The sequence below is a fragment of the Balaenoptera musculus genome, chromosome 10 (assembly GCF_009873245.2).
Source record: "Balaenoptera musculus isolate JJ_BM4_2016_0621 chromosome 10, mBalMus1.pri.v3, whole genome shotgun sequence".
Taxonomy (NCBI): Eukaryota; Metazoa; Chordata; class Mammalia; order Artiodactyla; family Balaenopteridae; genus Balaenoptera; species Balaenoptera musculus.
In genome coordinates this window covers 31,404,907-31,422,561 of record NC_045794.1, presented here as the reverse complement: position 1 = coordinate 31,422,561, position 17,655 = coordinate 31,404,907, and the positions used below count along the sequence as shown (strand labels likewise).

General features: G+C 33.1%; 1 protein-coding gene across 1 annotated transcript in view; it reads right to left on the bottom strand.

Annotated features, from left to right (window-relative positions):
- The window catches only part of MUC19 (mucin 19, oligomeric), a 114,713-nt gene extending 100,446 nt beyond the window's left edge, over positions 1 to 14,267 (bottom strand). The window contains 17 exon segments of the mRNA XM_036867435.1: positions 911 to 1,046; positions 2,477 to 2,600; positions 3,024 to 3,146; positions 3,820 to 4,030; positions 5,828 to 5,925; positions 6,160 to 6,220; positions 6,648 to 6,679; positions 6,682 to 6,764; positions 7,512 to 7,740; positions 8,356 to 8,415; positions 9,414 to 9,464; positions 10,573 to 10,755; positions 10,885 to 11,019; positions 11,171 to 11,340; positions 13,585 to 13,672; positions 13,752 to 13,873; positions 14,242 to 14,267. Of these exon segments, the coding sequence (XP_036723330.1) occupies positions 911 to 1,046; positions 2,477 to 2,600; positions 3,024 to 3,146; positions 3,820 to 4,030; positions 5,828 to 5,925; positions 6,160 to 6,220; positions 6,648 to 6,679; positions 6,682 to 6,764; positions 7,512 to 7,740; positions 8,356 to 8,415; positions 9,414 to 9,464; positions 10,573 to 10,755; positions 10,885 to 11,019; positions 11,171 to 11,340; positions 13,585 to 13,672; positions 13,752 to 13,873; positions 14,242 to 14,267 (1,932 nt within the window).
- Between the last annotated feature and the right edge of the window lie 3,388 nt (positions 14,268 to 17,655).

The following is a 17,655-nucleotide window of genomic DNA, read 5'->3' as shown; positions in this document are numbered from 1 at the left end:
ACTTCGAGGTAACATAGCTTGTTTATTCTCTGGAAAATCCATGATGTTAACAAATCCAATGAGAGAGGTATTTAATTTGTCAACCCATAATAAAAGTCATACCAAACATTGACTTCCAGTTCTCATTTCAAGATCTAGGAATCTCTAATCTATAAGAAGCAAAGATTCTATATATTTGGACATATTTCCCTCTCACTTTGCCCATCCCCTATCCTCATGGATTATGTGAGGAGTATTACAAAAAAGGAAAGAAGATTTCAAAAACTGACTTTTAATAGCAGCAACTACATTTTTCAGATTACTGGTCATTGACCCATATCTCCCGCTTCAGGAGGCACAAATTCTGCTCATCTTTGTTTCTGACCAGGAAGGTTAAGTAAAATTGCCTGTTCTCATGCTAGCTAAAGGTACAAGCTACAAAATAGAATCCCCCTTTTATTGAAATTCAGATTACTTAAAATTTTAATATTGAAAAGAGTTTAAATGTAAGGATAACCTCTATCATACTGTTATATTATAAAAACTAAAAATAAATGTAAAAGAATAATGATGAAAGAGGAAGATGCTTTATGGAATGTAAAAGATAGTTTCATTTGAGGCACTAGTGAACACATACAAAGAAAAGTAGAAAAAGGAAATCTTTTCCCGGTGTATTTAGAAAATTATTAGTAATGAAGGAGATTTTGATTGTTTTTGTTTAGCAAGAATTTCTAAGGAGCACAGGTAATAATGATTGTCAATGTCAATATGTGATCGAAAGCAGATACTGAAACACATAACCAATGATTGAAGGGCTGTTTGTTATTTTTAATAGTAAATAAAGATGAAGATTGTGTTTTAAAATGGCTGAGAAATAGTTTGATGTAGTTTGATGTATCAGTTTTCTCAAGTGTTGTAGACTATTACATACATGGATAGCCAAAAAGTGACAGTTTCCAGGATGATTGTATTTAACACCATCAAAGGTGGTAATCAAACTTCCTTCCACCTTACATCTTCCAGGACATAACATTTTAGTGCAAGACCACTTTGCTTCTTGGCATGTGCTGTTAAAATACAATGGTTATGTTAAAGGTCATCAATTATGCTTTCTCTATGGTGAAAATAAATAACACAACATTAAAAAATCACAACTTAAACTACGACATCTAGTTAAGTTTTCTTACACCATTTTCATTCCCCACCCAACATCTCAGCTTTGATAAAATGTCTCATTGACGGTGGTATCCTGGTATTTTAAATGACTCTAATTCCATTGACCAAAATGATAACTTCTGCCTGCATTAAACATATAAAAACTTGTAAACTGGATTTCAGGAGTTTGTTTAAATGGAACACATTTCACTATTAGTATTAAAACACCTGTTACATGCCACATTATAGACCTGCACTGTCCAATATAGTATAGAGACATAGCTACTGATTATGTGAAATGCGGCTTGTCAGTCCAGATTGAGATCTGCTGTAAATGTAAAATACATACAGACTTCTAAGACTTAATATGAAAAAAGATTGTATCATCTCTCAACATTTTATACTTATTTCATGTCGAAATGATAATATTTTGGATATGTAAAGTACATGATTATAATTAATTCCACTTGTTTGTTTCTTTTTGCTTTTTCAAATGCATCAACTAAAAGTGTTAAATTATATATGTGGGTCATATTTGTGGTTCACATTATATTTCTCTTGGACAGCACAGCTATACACATTCAAAAAATCATAGCTCTTGTTATTCATAATTATTATTAATATATTATTACCAGGCTAACAGAACATTGCCTATTTATTGAGAAAATATTACAGTATAAATAATACATTAGTTTTCATTGAGTCAGTTTATTTCCTCACAAGGACACAGTACATTCTAGAAAGTCCTCTGAAGCCCAGCAGATATGTGGCGTTTCAGAGAAAAGGCATAAAGAGGAACAGGGAAATCTCTTTGGTCAGAATATTGTTCCTGAATGCAAAAGGAAGAATCAAGCTATTCAACTAAAAGAGAAATAATCTACACTAACTTTTGGCACATTAAAATCCTATCTGGATTAAATGTATCTTCACCAATGTAACCTCGTATAAAAATTATTTGAAAAGTGTTGGGTTGTTTCTAATTGTATATTTTTAAATATTCTTGGCAATTAGCATATTGTTTCATTATTGTAACCATACTTTTGTATTATTCTTTGCTCTGTTTTGCAACCACCAATCGGTTTACTATTCAAAACACTCTTTTAGTTAGTAAAAAAACATTGTCTTTTAAAGATACAAAGAAAGCTCATACATTTTACATAAAACACAAAACTTTCCTCAAAAATTGAAAGACGGAATATCAACACAGAAAATGCCAGAAGGTTGCTTTTTTTTCTGAAAAGTTTATTTTACATGTGGATTTAGGGAATTACTTCAAATTACATTAAAATATTAGTATTATTTCACTATCAATAAAATGTAGACAAAAAGCACACACACATACCACTGAGAACCACAAGAACCTTCACGGATTTCTCCTGACTGATACACCTTTCCATTAGATTCACAGGGACAGTCAGCCTTCAACATGCATCTCCCTTTCTCTCCAATATCATCCAATAGATAACCTAGAGTACATTATATAAAGTTAATCTCGAAACTATATAAACATCAGTAAATTCTCAAGCAGTGTATTGCAAAATCACTTTGGAGGTTATTCTTTCAAGTGTAAACATGCACTTAAAATGATAATTTCTATTTAAGAAATTTGAGAACTGGCAAGAGTATAGACAATTTTCAGAGCCACAGAGCAGTCCTTTTGGGCCTAATACAGAGCTAGCGAATCATCTGTGTAGTACCATGGCCCTCAGTTATTGTAGAGACAGAAATGCACATTAACTTTAAAAGTCTCTCTACCCCTCCCCTGCAGTATGTTAGAAGGATGGATTATAAATAGGTAATAATTTATTCATTAAATACCTTGTTAGAAACAAGATCCCACTATAACTGAGTCACTTCATTTTCAATTGTTTTAGTGTAAATATTATTACCTTCTGGGCAGGTGCAGCCACTCACACATTTGATGCCTTGAAAAGGAGCCACATTAGAACAAGTTGCAGGATTTGAGGGACCACATTCTTTGTAGATATGTTTTTCTGGGCATCTAGGTTTTTCTGGAGAAATATAGAAATATGTATACATGGAGATTAGAGGAAAATAAATGTGATAAATACATAATATTCTAATGTGGATCTTTTCAAATGGGATTCTTTGAGTCTACTTTTCAAGAATGTCAGTTTTTAAAGATATTCAGTAACTAAATTATGCCAATTTCCCATGCATTATTTTATGATACAATATTTAATTTGGAGGAAATGTATATTATATAGTATCATTTTACCTTACTTTGAAATTGATATTCTATTTGTATTTTAACTTGTAAAGATTGAACTAAGTATAAATGAAAAGTATATTCATATTTGTATGAAACTCATTTAGGTTTTCTAATTTTCTGAAAAAAATAATTACTCATCAACATACTTTTGATAACTTTTTCAGTTATTTTTTACAGTTTTTACAGAATTTCACAGAATTACCCATTTTTCCCAGTGACTTTTACTGACTATAAAGTTCCCAATTAAGATCTTAACACAAAGCACTTGTGGCAAGTAACCCCACAAAATGGACCTCAGTTTCCTCACAGGTACATGTCAGAGACAAGATTATGGTCTCTGAGGTTTCTTCCAGGGCTTACAGGCATTAGAGAAGATTACTTTGAAACATAGCCCAACTTTAAGTGCTATGGAAACTTCCTGATTTGGAATCTGCAATATATTTAAAACCTACCACAAACCACATCGGGATCGTCTCTCCAGGATACATAGGTGCCGGGACCATCTGATGAACAGAGGCGGGACAATTCTGCATAAGTGTCACAGGTGGATTTTTTGTCTCTACTTTGGCAGTACTCATCAATGCAGATCATTTTGTAGTCATTGGATAAAGTGCCAACCTTTCCACATTTCTCAAAGTAGGTTCCAATAATTTTGTTACAGTGCTAGGAAATGAAGCATGAAGTTTTAAGAAAACATAGGAAAAATGAAGAATCAAATGAGTATTTTGGGAAAGATAAATTCAGAAATTTTTTTTTGCATAATACCCTGTAGCTTTGACAGGAAAAGTTCTTGAACACTGGTTGAAATGGGGAGTTTTGAATTATTACATTTGGTACAGTGACTCCTAAAAGAAAACTTCACCTCTGATACTTGTGATTGCTATATAAGGACTTCAAAATTTGTTGTACCTAAACTCATCCAAAATTTCTCTAAAAGTGACATGAAGTTTAGAATTTGAGAAAATGGAAGGGGTGAGAAAAGGAAAGGTTGTCAATGCCAGAGATTGGGATGGTGAATGATTGATACCACAATAGACAGAAGGATATTGGCCTTTTAACTCTCAGTCTGCTTATATTTGATGAGCAAAAAAATAAAATGGACTGATTCTGTGCTTTCTTGGTGGGGGCCATGTGAGTCAGCTCTGGAAACATATCTGTTCTCATGTTGGTTAAGGAAGTAAAGACATATATTGTCAAGCACAAAAAGTTCAAATTTCAACATATTTTAATTACCACAAAGCTTTTTTCTATATTAACTATGTTTGTTTTCAGAGAAATATAAAAGCTACTAGCAAGCAAATAACACAATTCGCACCAATTAAGCCCCAGGACAACTGGGGCTTAATTGGTGCAAATTAATGTATTATTCTTTGTGTATCTTTCTCACTAGATTACAGGTTTCTTTGGAGCAAGAAATAGAACTTTATAATCTCTAGGCTTAACACAATGTCTTGTACATAGTAAGTTCTTACTAAATACACATTGGCTTTAATATAAATTTATATACTCATTCAACTAACATTTTTGAGCAACCAGGAGTAAGTTCTCACACACTGTGCAACTACCACAACAGTAAAACCTAATCCCTGTCATCACAGAGCTCATAATTTCTTAGGAAACATGTGAGAAAAACATGAGGAATTTTTATAGATCATAAGTACCAATGAGTGACATAGGGTAACAGAGGAAAGAGAAAGCAATTCTAACTGCAAAAATCAAGGAGCATTTCACAAGGAAGATAGCAGATGACCTTAGTTTGCTTTGCTAAAAGATGACAAGATGGTTATAAATACAACACCCATTGTCAATTAAAACACAAGTCTCTTCTACCTATACTATTCATACATACCTTGGTCTTGAGAATTTTGTTCTAGATTGAAATAAGAATATGTGAAAATTCCTTCAGTCACCAAATGAGTGCAATCTACCAAATTCAACATTAAGAGTTTCTGCAAGTGCAGAAAATTCAGAATAAATGATGACTATTTTCAAGTGGTGTAGTCAAAAAGATTATCTGTAACTTTTTCAGAAAGAAGGTAAAGTATACTGGAGATGACAATTCAGACTGGTTATCTGGGGCAAAAGTAAGGGAGTGAGAGCAGAAAGTAGTTCTTAGGAATGCACTACAGGGATTTCTAAACTGTAAGAGTCAAGTCAGTCCTTATTAACAAATAATCATGGAGAGGTGAAGCATGTCAGTTTACAGACCAACTAAAACACTGTTCAAAGGAAATTAGAATTGTTACACTCATATATAGTAAATATCATTTTAAAAAAAACACTTATTTTAGCATCTACAGCTAGACTAAAGCAGAGAAACAGACCACAGGGACATTGGAGAGGAAGCAATGGCAAAATTTTAATAAGGTCTGAGTGTTAGAAGAGGATATTGGCTATCCAAATTGAAACCAAAGGGAATATTGTTGAAATCTGATATTAAATGAAATATATATTTCTTACATGCACTCCATCTTCACAAACTTGATAGCTTTTGGTAACAGCTTTGGGACAATTACCAGGAATTTTACTATTGTCAATGTGCTCATTAATATCGTCTCCTTAAAAAGAAAACAATGTTAACTTCAAGAGATTCATTATATATATATATATACACATTATTTTTAAGATAAATATGGACTTGACAATATAAATATATTTTTTTATTTTAACAATTTCTCATTCTATAGACAAATGCAAATTGTTAATTGTTAGATTTATCCAAATATGAAGAATTACTTTATAATTTCCTTTTGGGAGGCAATTTTCTTAGACAAAATGCATTGAAATCTTACCTGGAATGCTGTTGAAGTTACCACAAAGACCACAAGTTGGATACTGCTTGTGAAGAGTGAGCTTTAAAAAAAAATTACGTGTATGTTTATAAAATATTGAAAATATCTCAAGACAAACTTTAACCAAACCAAAAGACAGGCCCTCTTCATGTTCAATTTTACCTAAGCTGGTTACTTAGGAATGTATTACAGGGCCTTTTCTAAAGGATTTAGATTTAGAATTTGGAAAGACCCTGACTTCACCTCTTACTAACTGTGTCTTTGGGTGGATTATTTAACTTTTATTAGCCTGAATTTCCTGAGTTCCATCATCTGTAAAATAAGATTAATAACCATATTTTAAATATTAGATAATGCTTAGTACAGTGCCTGATACATAGAGATTTCTCAATAAACCTTAGCTCTTATTTTCTTTATATTGTATTATTTTATAACTGAAAGTAAAGAACAAAAAGCACAAACTATAAGAAGATCATAGATGGACTTACTGAGAGTTTATTATTTTCATCCCACATTAAGACAGGATTCCTCTACGGCTATTCAGAACATTATGTTCTCCATATTTTTTAATGTGAATCATCTTATTGTCATATGGTACCTGTACACTGAAAAGTATAAAATACAAGTACATATAAAATGTGTAAGACCAGTATTATTACATCATGTTTTTTTCTGGTAATTCGTGTTTCTATATTTAGTATCATAAATATAATTACTGCTAATAAATAGTAACTTTTTTTTCTGATCATTTCAGAAGAAGAGACACAATGGCTTTCTTCTGATTTTGGAAAGACTTTTAAGGAACAATGAATAAATCTTTGGGGCTTTGGAGAAATGAACAAGAAGAAACTGGTCCATTATAAGAATAAAATGATTAAATAATTTGAAATGTTCACAAGCAGAATATCATGCCTCATTTTCTTATCCTGAAAAATATTCAAATATGTCATCCCTTCCAAATATAAATTGCTACTTCTAAAAACAATGGCCTAAGTTTCAATGTATTGTAAAACCTCAAATTTTTATTTAGCATTAAACATGCAAATGAAAATTGAAATATTCTATTAACAGTTTTGTTGAATATGCATGTTGCCCCAAATCTAGATACTCAAAATAGTCAAACAACAGAACTACTCTTTTTTTCCCACCTTGTGATAGGAATAAATATAATATCTTATAATCCCACGTATAGCAAAGTCTTATACATTTTACAACAATTTATTATAAATATCAATATGAGCATCAATATAGGAAAAGAGTACTATCTCTCCCTAATCAACCTTTTATTTTCTTTTTGCTCAGGTTACTTCAAGTAATTCTATAGCATTTATTCAAAACACTGTGACATTTACCTTTCTCCATTAACTAAAATGATATGGCCAACAATAGAGATGACATTACTGTCTACTATAACTGTTATTTTTTCAATCTCACTATTATTGTTTCGTTTGATCTCAATATTGAAATCTCCTCCAGATTCAACACAGTGACGGCAGAAACTATACGTGCATGAAGACTCAAAGGAAAAGACACGGCCATTGAAAGCTTTATATGCTCCTTTGCCCCAAGTAGAAACTTCACCTACAAAATATTTAGGGTAGAATATTCATTATTATTTAGAACAATTAATGTAGCTTCTAGTTTCATTTTTTTAAGTGTTTATGTACCAAGAAAAAAATCACTGAAAGGTACTATTCTCACATCCACCTTAAGTCTGTATTTTTCTTTCTTACATACTGCAAAATGTGCTAAAATTAATACCTGAGTACTTGGAAATACCCAAAGTTGGCTAAAACCAAAAAAGAAAAACATCTTGTTTCCCAAAGGGAAATTGTCTCTACTATGGGAAGGGATATATGGAGGGAAGCCGTGGTCTGTTTGCTCGTTTGTTTTGCTTTTTGTAGAGCTAGTTTTTCTAATGTTGTCTGAGTGGGTTACCATTAATATTAAATAAGTATAAAGAATTATATTATTTCTCTCTATACATATATGTGTATGTACATATATATGTGTGTGTGTGTATATGTTTATGTGTATGTGTGGTGCATGTCTGTGTCTGTGTGTGTGTATAAAACAGATAGATGATGGAAAAATTTTTTAAACCAGTTTCAAATTTTTGTTACTTTGAAACCTCATTAGGTACTGGTTGGCTTGGTCATATAAATATGGATATAAATCAGAGTCATTTTTACTTACCAATAGTTGTGTTTGTTTCTGAGTATTTGGGGGTTGCTTCTGGAATATGGGTTCCTTTTCCTATTCAACACAATGCATAGATTTCTTAAATTTCAAATATATATTGACTTTAAATATACAGGATATTTGGTCTTTACATGGGAATTTAAAAGTTGGTATTGAAGGCCATCAATGGGTTTTTTTTTAATCCTACATATATAATTTGATTTTGTGACAGCTATGATTTGCCAAAGTCATATGTATGATTATCTCTGAAGCCCATATTTTTTCTTGTAGCAATCAGCCACAATATGTTCAGAAATCATTAACAGTTTATTCATTTTGGGTCATGTACAATTAATAACATATGCTGCATCCCTTATAGAACTATATTTTCAACTTCAAAAATAGAATATTTGTAGCCTAATTTATTGGGAAATACTACCCAAACAGGCCCAAGATAGATTTTATTAAATCAGTCTACTGTATAATACTAATAACTCAATCATCTATATAAAAAAATAATCAGTTCTCCTGATCAAAGGGAAAAATTCATAACCTTGAAACTTTGTTTCCCATTATCATTTATTTCCAATGGACTGACTCTTTTATGTAACCAAGTAAACACATGAAATCTTAGAGCAAGGTTTAAAAGCAAGCAGAATAGAATAGTAACATCAATTTTAAAAAGTGAACATTTTGATAGAATTTTAAAATATTTTTCACAATGCCATTTATGTATATCTTGAGGCCACTTTTCTTTGCCCAGGTTGAGTGATAATAGATTAAATTCTTAATTTATTTATAAAATCATTCTTTAAATACTATATCTAAAATGATAAAGGGGAAGTTGCATTGTTTTGTTTAGGTTCTATTAAGATATAATTTAATCTTTCTTATTCAAAAATTGTTTCAAATATCCAATTGGTCATCTAAATTTTAGTACTGGAAGAGGAGAAGCACTTAGATGTTCAATGCTACATGAGAAACACATAATAATATCAAGTCCTAGCAAATCAATAATCAACAGAACATCTTACATATACATTATAAACACTAAACATTAAAAATCAAACTACCTGGAGTGCTGAGTGGTCCAGAAGTACTGTAGTCAGATGAGCTTGTGACACCTATTTAATACAAAATGATTAGGCTGTTTATGTATATAATTTTATCTGGTAAAATATGAAAAAAATATTTTTAGATCTGATGTATAAACCATAGATCCAAGTTCAACAATGGTAATGCTAGCAGACTTAGAACCACGTGAAGCTGTATAAGAAAAAACATTATCAACTCAACAATCTGCTGGAGTAACAAAATTATAAGCCTCGTTACTAAATGAACTGATACCAAATTACTTTATTCCAGATAAATTGCCTTAAAACTTGTTCAGGGAAAGAGAAAAGTGTTGTGTAGACAGGGTTCCAAGTCTGTTATTTCAGTTTCAACCAAACTTACTCCCACTTTGAATTGTTTTACACTTGGGAAACCTAGGTACCATTTCAAGATGTCAACTGAATAAAGGATTCTGCATTCACAGAAACTGGAATTATTAAAACTATTAATCTAGATGAACTGAGATGTTCAATCTCAAGATGTCTAATATCAAGAGACATTAATGTCTCTGTTCCTTAGGAACAGAGACTGAGAGGATATCTGAACTACTGGCATCAGAGCAAAAGTCTTTGTGTCTATCCCCAGCAGATGTACTGCCACTCATTCTATCCCCTCCAAGTTCATTGATTCCAAATCCCTGTTAACCAAAAGCCCCTAAATTGGATTCTAAGTTTCCAGAGCTATCACCAACAAAGGTATTACCATTTCTCAAATTGGTATCATCTGCAGAATATAAAATGACTGTCACAGAGTATATTGAAAATATTTTATGATTCAGAAATTTTTATGCACAAATATGAGATATCAATACCTAGATCATTGGAAATGGATCCTTCAGATCTAATCACTCAATTTCCTTCAACTGTTTTGCTACTAAAGTCACCGTCACCAAATGAACTCGAACCGGAAGCTCCAAAACCAAATGCAGCATTGCCCTTCCCTGCTCCAAGTTCCCAACAAAAGACCCCGTTCCAACTGATGAAAAAAAATCAAGATGTTATTAAAATTCAATCTTTAATAATTAGTTTGTTGTGAAATGTTATTTAGAGAAAAGTGTTTCCACTACTTAGTTAATTTAATTAACTTGAAATTTGCCAGAATGAGTCTTTATTGGAATACCTGAGCTACTGACATCAGATCCAAGGCCTTTAAATCCAGCCCCAACAGATGCACTGCCACTCATTCTATCCCCTCCAAGTTCATTGATTCCAAATCCCTGTTGACCAAAAGCCCCTAAATTGGATTCCAAATTTCCAGAGCTATCACCAACAAAGGTATTCCCAATGCTCAGACTGGTGTCACCTGAAGAATATAAAATGATCATCACAGAGCCTACTGAAAACATTCTATGATTCAGAGGTTTGTATACACAAAAATGAGATATCAATACTAGATCATTGGAAATGGATCCTTCAGATCTAATCACTCAATTTCCTTCAAGTGTTCTGCTACTAAAGCCTCTGTCACCATATGAATTCAAACCAGAAGCTCTAAAACCAAATGCAGCATCGCCCTTTCTAGCTCCAAGTTCCCAGCCAAAACACCCTGTTCCAACTGATGAAAAAATCAAGATGTTATTAAAAATTAATCTTTTTAACTAATTAGTTTGTTGTTAAATGTAAAGAGAAGTATTTTAACTAATTAGTTAGTTTAATTAATTTAAAATTTTTCTGGAATGAGTCTTAGTTGGAATACCTAAGCTACAGGCATCTAAAACCTATGGATTCACCCCCAGCAGATCCTCTACTGCTAATTTCACTCCAATCAGCTCTACTGACTTCCAATCCCTTTTGACCAGATGTCCCCAAACCAAATGCTAAATTTCCAGAGGCACTGCTACTAAATCCAGCCCCTCTGCCTATGTTGGTGCCTATGTTCAGCTGTCTGCTGAAATTAAAAAAGGTTGTCACCAGGCAATATTTAGGTACAATTTATGAGTCAATACTTTTCATGCACAAAACCTAAAGAGTAATACTTAGATCACTGGAACTTGATTTTCCAATGCTCCCTGTTTTATTTTTACCAAAGCCTTTTATTTTCAAGACCACTGACACCAACTCCAGGTGAGCCAGAATTACCAAGACCAAATCCAAATTAACCTGCCTTTTTACCATCAAGTCCAAAATCAAAAGACAAATGGAAAATTAAATGGAAACTTAAACTGTAATCCGGAGCAATAAACGAAGGATGTAAATCATTTGTGTTTTTTCTTAATAGAGTCTAGATCAGAATTCCTGAGCCTCTGAAGTGAGAGCCAAAGCCAAAGCCCAGGGAGAACAAACTCCTTGCTCTTCTTCCTGTTTCCACTAATTTCCACGTCTTTTAAGATAAATTGCCCTAACACAAAAAATACCTATATTTACTGTACTTTATTGACCCTCACTTCTGTCACTGACTTTAATTTCCAAATATAAAAAGCTATTTATCCACACCTTTTTTGTTTATTGAAAATATAATATAAAACAATATTGCAAACCATTTTGAAATAAAAATCACTATAACAAATTTTAGCACTTTTGTTTTGCTTATCACCTCCTAATTCTTGACCATAGATATACACATCTGACAGTTTCAAACATTCTGGCATTCCTTTTCAAGACAACTAGTTCAAATATGAGTAATAGAACTTAAAAAGTCAAAGTCATACAGAAACATGAGACCAAAAAGTTTCCGTTTCTTATGACAAAACTTGGGAACAAGAGAGTTTAAGTGGTTTTACCAAAGTCCACAGAAAGTTAGTGGGAAAGAATGGATAGAAACCGGATCTCTTCATTCCAGGTCCAAGCCCCTTCATAAAAGCATTCAATCTACTTTCCTCTTCACTAAAATGTTTAAATTGATTTCTGTTGAAGATAACACAGATCCTTTAAGAATCAAACATAGTTTAAAAATCTTTCCCATGAGTCCCTCCAACACTAAATCTGTATTGGTCAAAAAATAACCATTAGTTCCTCCTTTGCTAATTGATTGCTTTTTCTGTCAAAAGCAGAAACTAAGAAACAACTTAGAATACTTGTTTCACTAGCAGCAGAATTAGAGCTGGCTAATCCATTTACTGAATTCACACCAAATCCATTTTGGCCAGACGGACCCCAACCATTTTATTTTTATTTGAAGCAGTGCCACAAGTTCTGTACCACCAGAGACACTGTTGGCAAGACCGCTTGCTAAATTGGTTTTCTCTACCATACAAAAAATAATCATTATCAGAGAACAGTTGCATTCATTCATATTATACAAGAAATTAATCTATACACATTGCTTGAACTAGGCCTTCATTATAGTTTTGAAAGTATCATCCCCTCCCTTCCGCATATCTTTCCATATATGATTCCACACAGTGTAACTAGGGGTGTGCATGGCAACCAATTTACCATGAAGTTTGAGAGAATTCCATAAGAAAAGTGAAGCACTAGGTTCATTTAAGATAAGGTTTCAATATATCCTATAGAATATGAGCAAACCATTCACACCTCAGTGTTGCAAACAAGAGCAAATATCTGTGTTAACTTATTAGTCATACTGAGCTTGTCAATCCCAAAACAGATGACTGAACAGATAGGAAACCTTTGTGTCTTTCCTGAAGAGATTTCAACCATATCCCTACACCTAAAACTGTTTCTCCCTTTTCAGTTATCACCACCTGGACTCAAATATTAAATTTTAATATAAAATATTGAAGTTATTTTCTTCACTGGATCTCCTTCTTTCCGACTTTTGCAGAGGTACAAAATACAGAAACTTCAGGGACCAGGCAAGTAAAGGAAAAGTTTGAATCAGCCAATAGGTAGAAGCATGTTGAATCAGAGAGGACATGCCTCACCTAATGAAAATTAAAATTTTTTCCAAACAAAACAAAATTAAAGGCCACAAACTGTCTAAAAACCCTACTTTATAATATTACTTGGCAAACTGAGTATACAATTTCAAGAGAGAATCTTGGCATAGAAAATAGATTGTGATTGCTGACAGAAACATGAGAGATTCTGCACTAAAACTGGGTCCAGGAAGCATTTTAAATTATTACTTTATAATTATAAAAATGATTGATCATCACAATAATAGTAAGAAAGATAGTATAAGAAAATACAAATTATCAGGAAGAATTTAATTTAATGTAAACTGCTTTGCCAAAATTCTCTTAAAACAGAATTCATCACTCTCATTGGCACTGGAATTAGTGCCTTTAGTTTTTCACTATTACTATTAAGGCCATATGCTGCAAATAAAACAAAGATTATCAGTTTATCCCAAATGAAAAAAAGCACTTCTAGGTCAGTATTTTTCTCCAACGGTACCTGCTGGGGTGTCTTTTAACTCTAAACTATTAGCATCCTGAGGTTCTCTTGACCTGTCTTCAGCTTCTCCTTGAGCACTAAATCCAGTGTTAAGGAGTGAACCAACAAGAGATTTCTTTCTCCTGTTTGAGTCACAACAGGACAAACTACTGAGCAAAAAAGGACCTAATGCGAATAACAGAAGATTGTATTTGAAAACAGTATTGCTAGCCCTATAAAGGGTTATTGGATTGTGACACTATAAAAAGCCATATTTTATTTTGTGTAAGTGCCTTTATTCTGATGGCACTTGGAACAACATACACCCCTTATTGACTTAATCGCCATGTCCATATCTTTTTGTCATAGTTCTAAGACTTCAAGAAAGAGATAAATAGAGTTGTGAAGATTTAATTGATGTGTAGTAGAAATTCTTCCTCTCATGGACAGGGCAGAAACTTCCCCATCTGCTTCCTTGTCTATCACTAAGCTCCAAGTTCCATTGTTCAACCTCCTCTCATCAAAATATTCTACCATGTTGGATCCACACTGTCCTTGGCTTAGTAACAGCTGATAAAATTAAAATAACATACCTGATTCTCTTTTCCATATTTCTGCAAAGAAAAAAGATGAAAATATTTACTCATAAATTAACATTTACTCATCTCCAAGTCTTAGCTTAAATGTCATCTCAGTGAGGCATACTCTGACAGTGTAAAGTTGCAACCCCCATTTTAATCCTCCCAATTATCATTATATTACTCTAATTTATTCCATAGAAATTGTCACCTTGTAGTATACCATGTTTACTACTTATAATGTTTATTGTTTATGAACTGTCTCCTTCTTCCAGATTTTAAGCTCTATAAACTCAAGATTTTTGCCTGTTTTATTCACTGGGGTATTCCAGATGTCTTGAAAGGTGCCTGAACCATAAAGGACACTCAATTAATATTTATTTAATAAATGCATTCATCAACAAAGACCTATTGTTAAGGTAATATACACTGAATTACATGAGTTATTTTGTGCTTTCTGTCATACCATTTATGTTTTTTTAAATCTTTATGATAAAATTAAAGTACTTTAGAATTAGGCCTTAATAACTATGATATTCTTGTAAATTTGTGGAAGATATGCATTTTGGTCACTAACTAGACAATAAAATAAAATGTGTGATTTGTAAGCAAAACTTGAAGACTATGTAAGAGCCAATACAAATAAAAATAAGAGACAATTCTCTCTGTTGACAATAAGGGAAGAGAGACTCTCCTCTTTCTTAGATCATTTACTTTAGAAAACTTGTGAGCTCTTTTTCTACCTCTTTAAAATGTTTGTAAATCTTTTTAAAGGTTATATAAGCAACCCAAGAATGTTTCTTCGAGGGACTGGTGACCATCTTTTTGAAATGTTGTCATCAAGGGATAGAGTTACCCTATGTCCTAGGTGATATGAACATAACTTCAGATGGTGTCTGTATCCAAACACAAGCCTACCTCTTTTATGATTTTAAAGATACAAGAAAGTATTTTTTTTCTTATAAAGGCAATTAGCAAACACAGGTGGCTACCCCGACTACCAAGCAAATTTAGGACAAACCATGTGTGACAATTGGTGATGTCAAGTGCTCTTACTTGAGGACTAGTTATTGTTCATCTTGAGGATAGGTATGTAGTGAGTTCTATCTGCCTGGCTCTATAAAAGGGTGAGATTTCTTTCTATCCTTGCAATCTCTCCGTCAGATTGCCTGTGATGTGCATCACATTCTGGTTTAATGCTTATTCAGTAATAAAACTGTTTTCCTTCTCTTCTACTTTTGTGGAGAGGTTTTCTGTGATGACAGGAGATTTTGTTTTAAATTACCTTTCCTCAACAACTACTCTTGCACTTCTTAGCCATTTTCCATGTTTAGAGCAAAATTATTTTTCTATAGCAAACAATATACAGAAATAAAATAGTAATGATTTTGAGAATAGTAATGAGTTAGTCTACTACGTAGTTGGATGAAGAGGTTCCCAACATTTAAGACATCATGAAATTATAATATTTACTTATTAGTGTTTGGTTTAGGAGGAATTCAAGTGCTGCTTAAATTACAGCCAATTTGTATTATTATGTTATTAAGTAATCCTCAAACCACTATTACATTTACAACTCTTCTCCATATAGAGCTTTTTTCTTTGTCTCAGCTTGCCCTCTACCTGCCTTACTTCACTACACATTCTTCTCCTTTCCTCTTTTATCTTCTCTCTCTCACTGTCTTTCTTCACTGCCATGTACTTTTATAACTGCACCTTGAAATCTAAATATCTTAGTTTGATGGCAAAGCAGAAAGAAATAAGGCCATATTCAGTAGTGGGAAATATATGAGCTTTTGAGTCAGACTCATCTGAACTTCCAAACTTGCAATCAGAATGGCCTTTGATAGGACCTCCCTTAAACTCAGACAAGAGGGGTTCCTACTGTAAGCCACACAAATTTCACTCTGGGCTTCCTTGAGTCATGGTCCTCCTTAGAGGGCAAAGAATACAGACATAGGGTCAGGTGGATATGCTAACCCAGAGCCAGGGCCATCTTCCCTCCACCATTGTAGATCATACTAAGGCCCTAGGGCCCTGTAGTCCCAAGCATGTTACCATCTTTCTCAAGACAGTCTTTCCAAGGTTAGACCACATCACAGGGATGAGAAGCCTTAGGCCTGCGGGGATGGCCAGGAGGTGGCTTTTTATAGGAAAAGTAGATGGAACTGAGACATGCAGGTTAAGGTATCCCTCTATGTGTGTGACAAGGCAAGGGATGGAAAGAGCAATGGGACAGGAACATTGGCATGGGTACTGCCTCCCATTAGGGTATCCCTCTATGTGTGTGACAAAGCAAAGGATGGAAAGAGCAATGGGACAGGAACATTGGCATGGGTACTGCCTCCCATTCTTGGGTTGAATTCCAGTGATCTGAAAATTCTGCATTGGAATCAGTCCTTCCAGGTTGTCACAAATATATTTTTGTCAAGGTGGAAGAAAAAACACATTTTAATTAGATGTTTTTCTTTTTATTTATGCATATGCTATGTAGACATTCATTTTTATTCTTGCCCCAGGCTGTGCCCTTGACCTGTCCTTGGATAAATTATTTAATACTTCTGAAACAAAGTTTCCTTATCTATTAAACTGAGAGTACATAATAAATGAGGATAAAACAATATCTACTTCATAATATATTTATTAATTAAGTAAAAGAATTAAATGAGATGAAAGCACCTCTCACAGTGTCTGGCACATAAATAGTCAACCGTCAAAAGCCACATATCTTTTAATACATTTCATTTTCTTCACCAAGCTTGTCACATCAAACTCATGCAGATTCATTTTATTTCACTTATTTAATTCATGATAAGTATTCACTATATCCATCATATCTCTCCTGAGTTTAACCTCACAGATATATTAGATCCTTTATTTTGTTAGACCAACATTTCTTCTGAATTTATTTCTTCATTCTGTTGTTGAAATGAATAGCCTGGTATCTTAGCCAGTGTGCCATATTTGTTTCTACTATTTTATCATTCTCACATTTTACTATATAAAACTTGTTCAATATATAAATATTGCCGCTGGGGTCACCAGTAGTAATGGCCAGTTGTATACCACATCTTAGATGTGTAAAAGTATCTTACTTGCCTTATCTCTTTAACTCTCACGGTTCTCCTATGAGGTAGGTACTATTATTAATCCTCACTTGTAAATGAGAAAACTGATATTTTAAAAAGGTTGAATAACTTGCCCAAGATCAGGTGGTAAAATCTGCCAAGAAACCCTTTTCTCTTAAGCAAGAGGTACACGGCTTTCACCTTGCTTAAAGACAGATTGCTTATACAATTCTTAGAGATAAGTAAAATATGTTCATATACTTCATAGCTCAAAGGTAG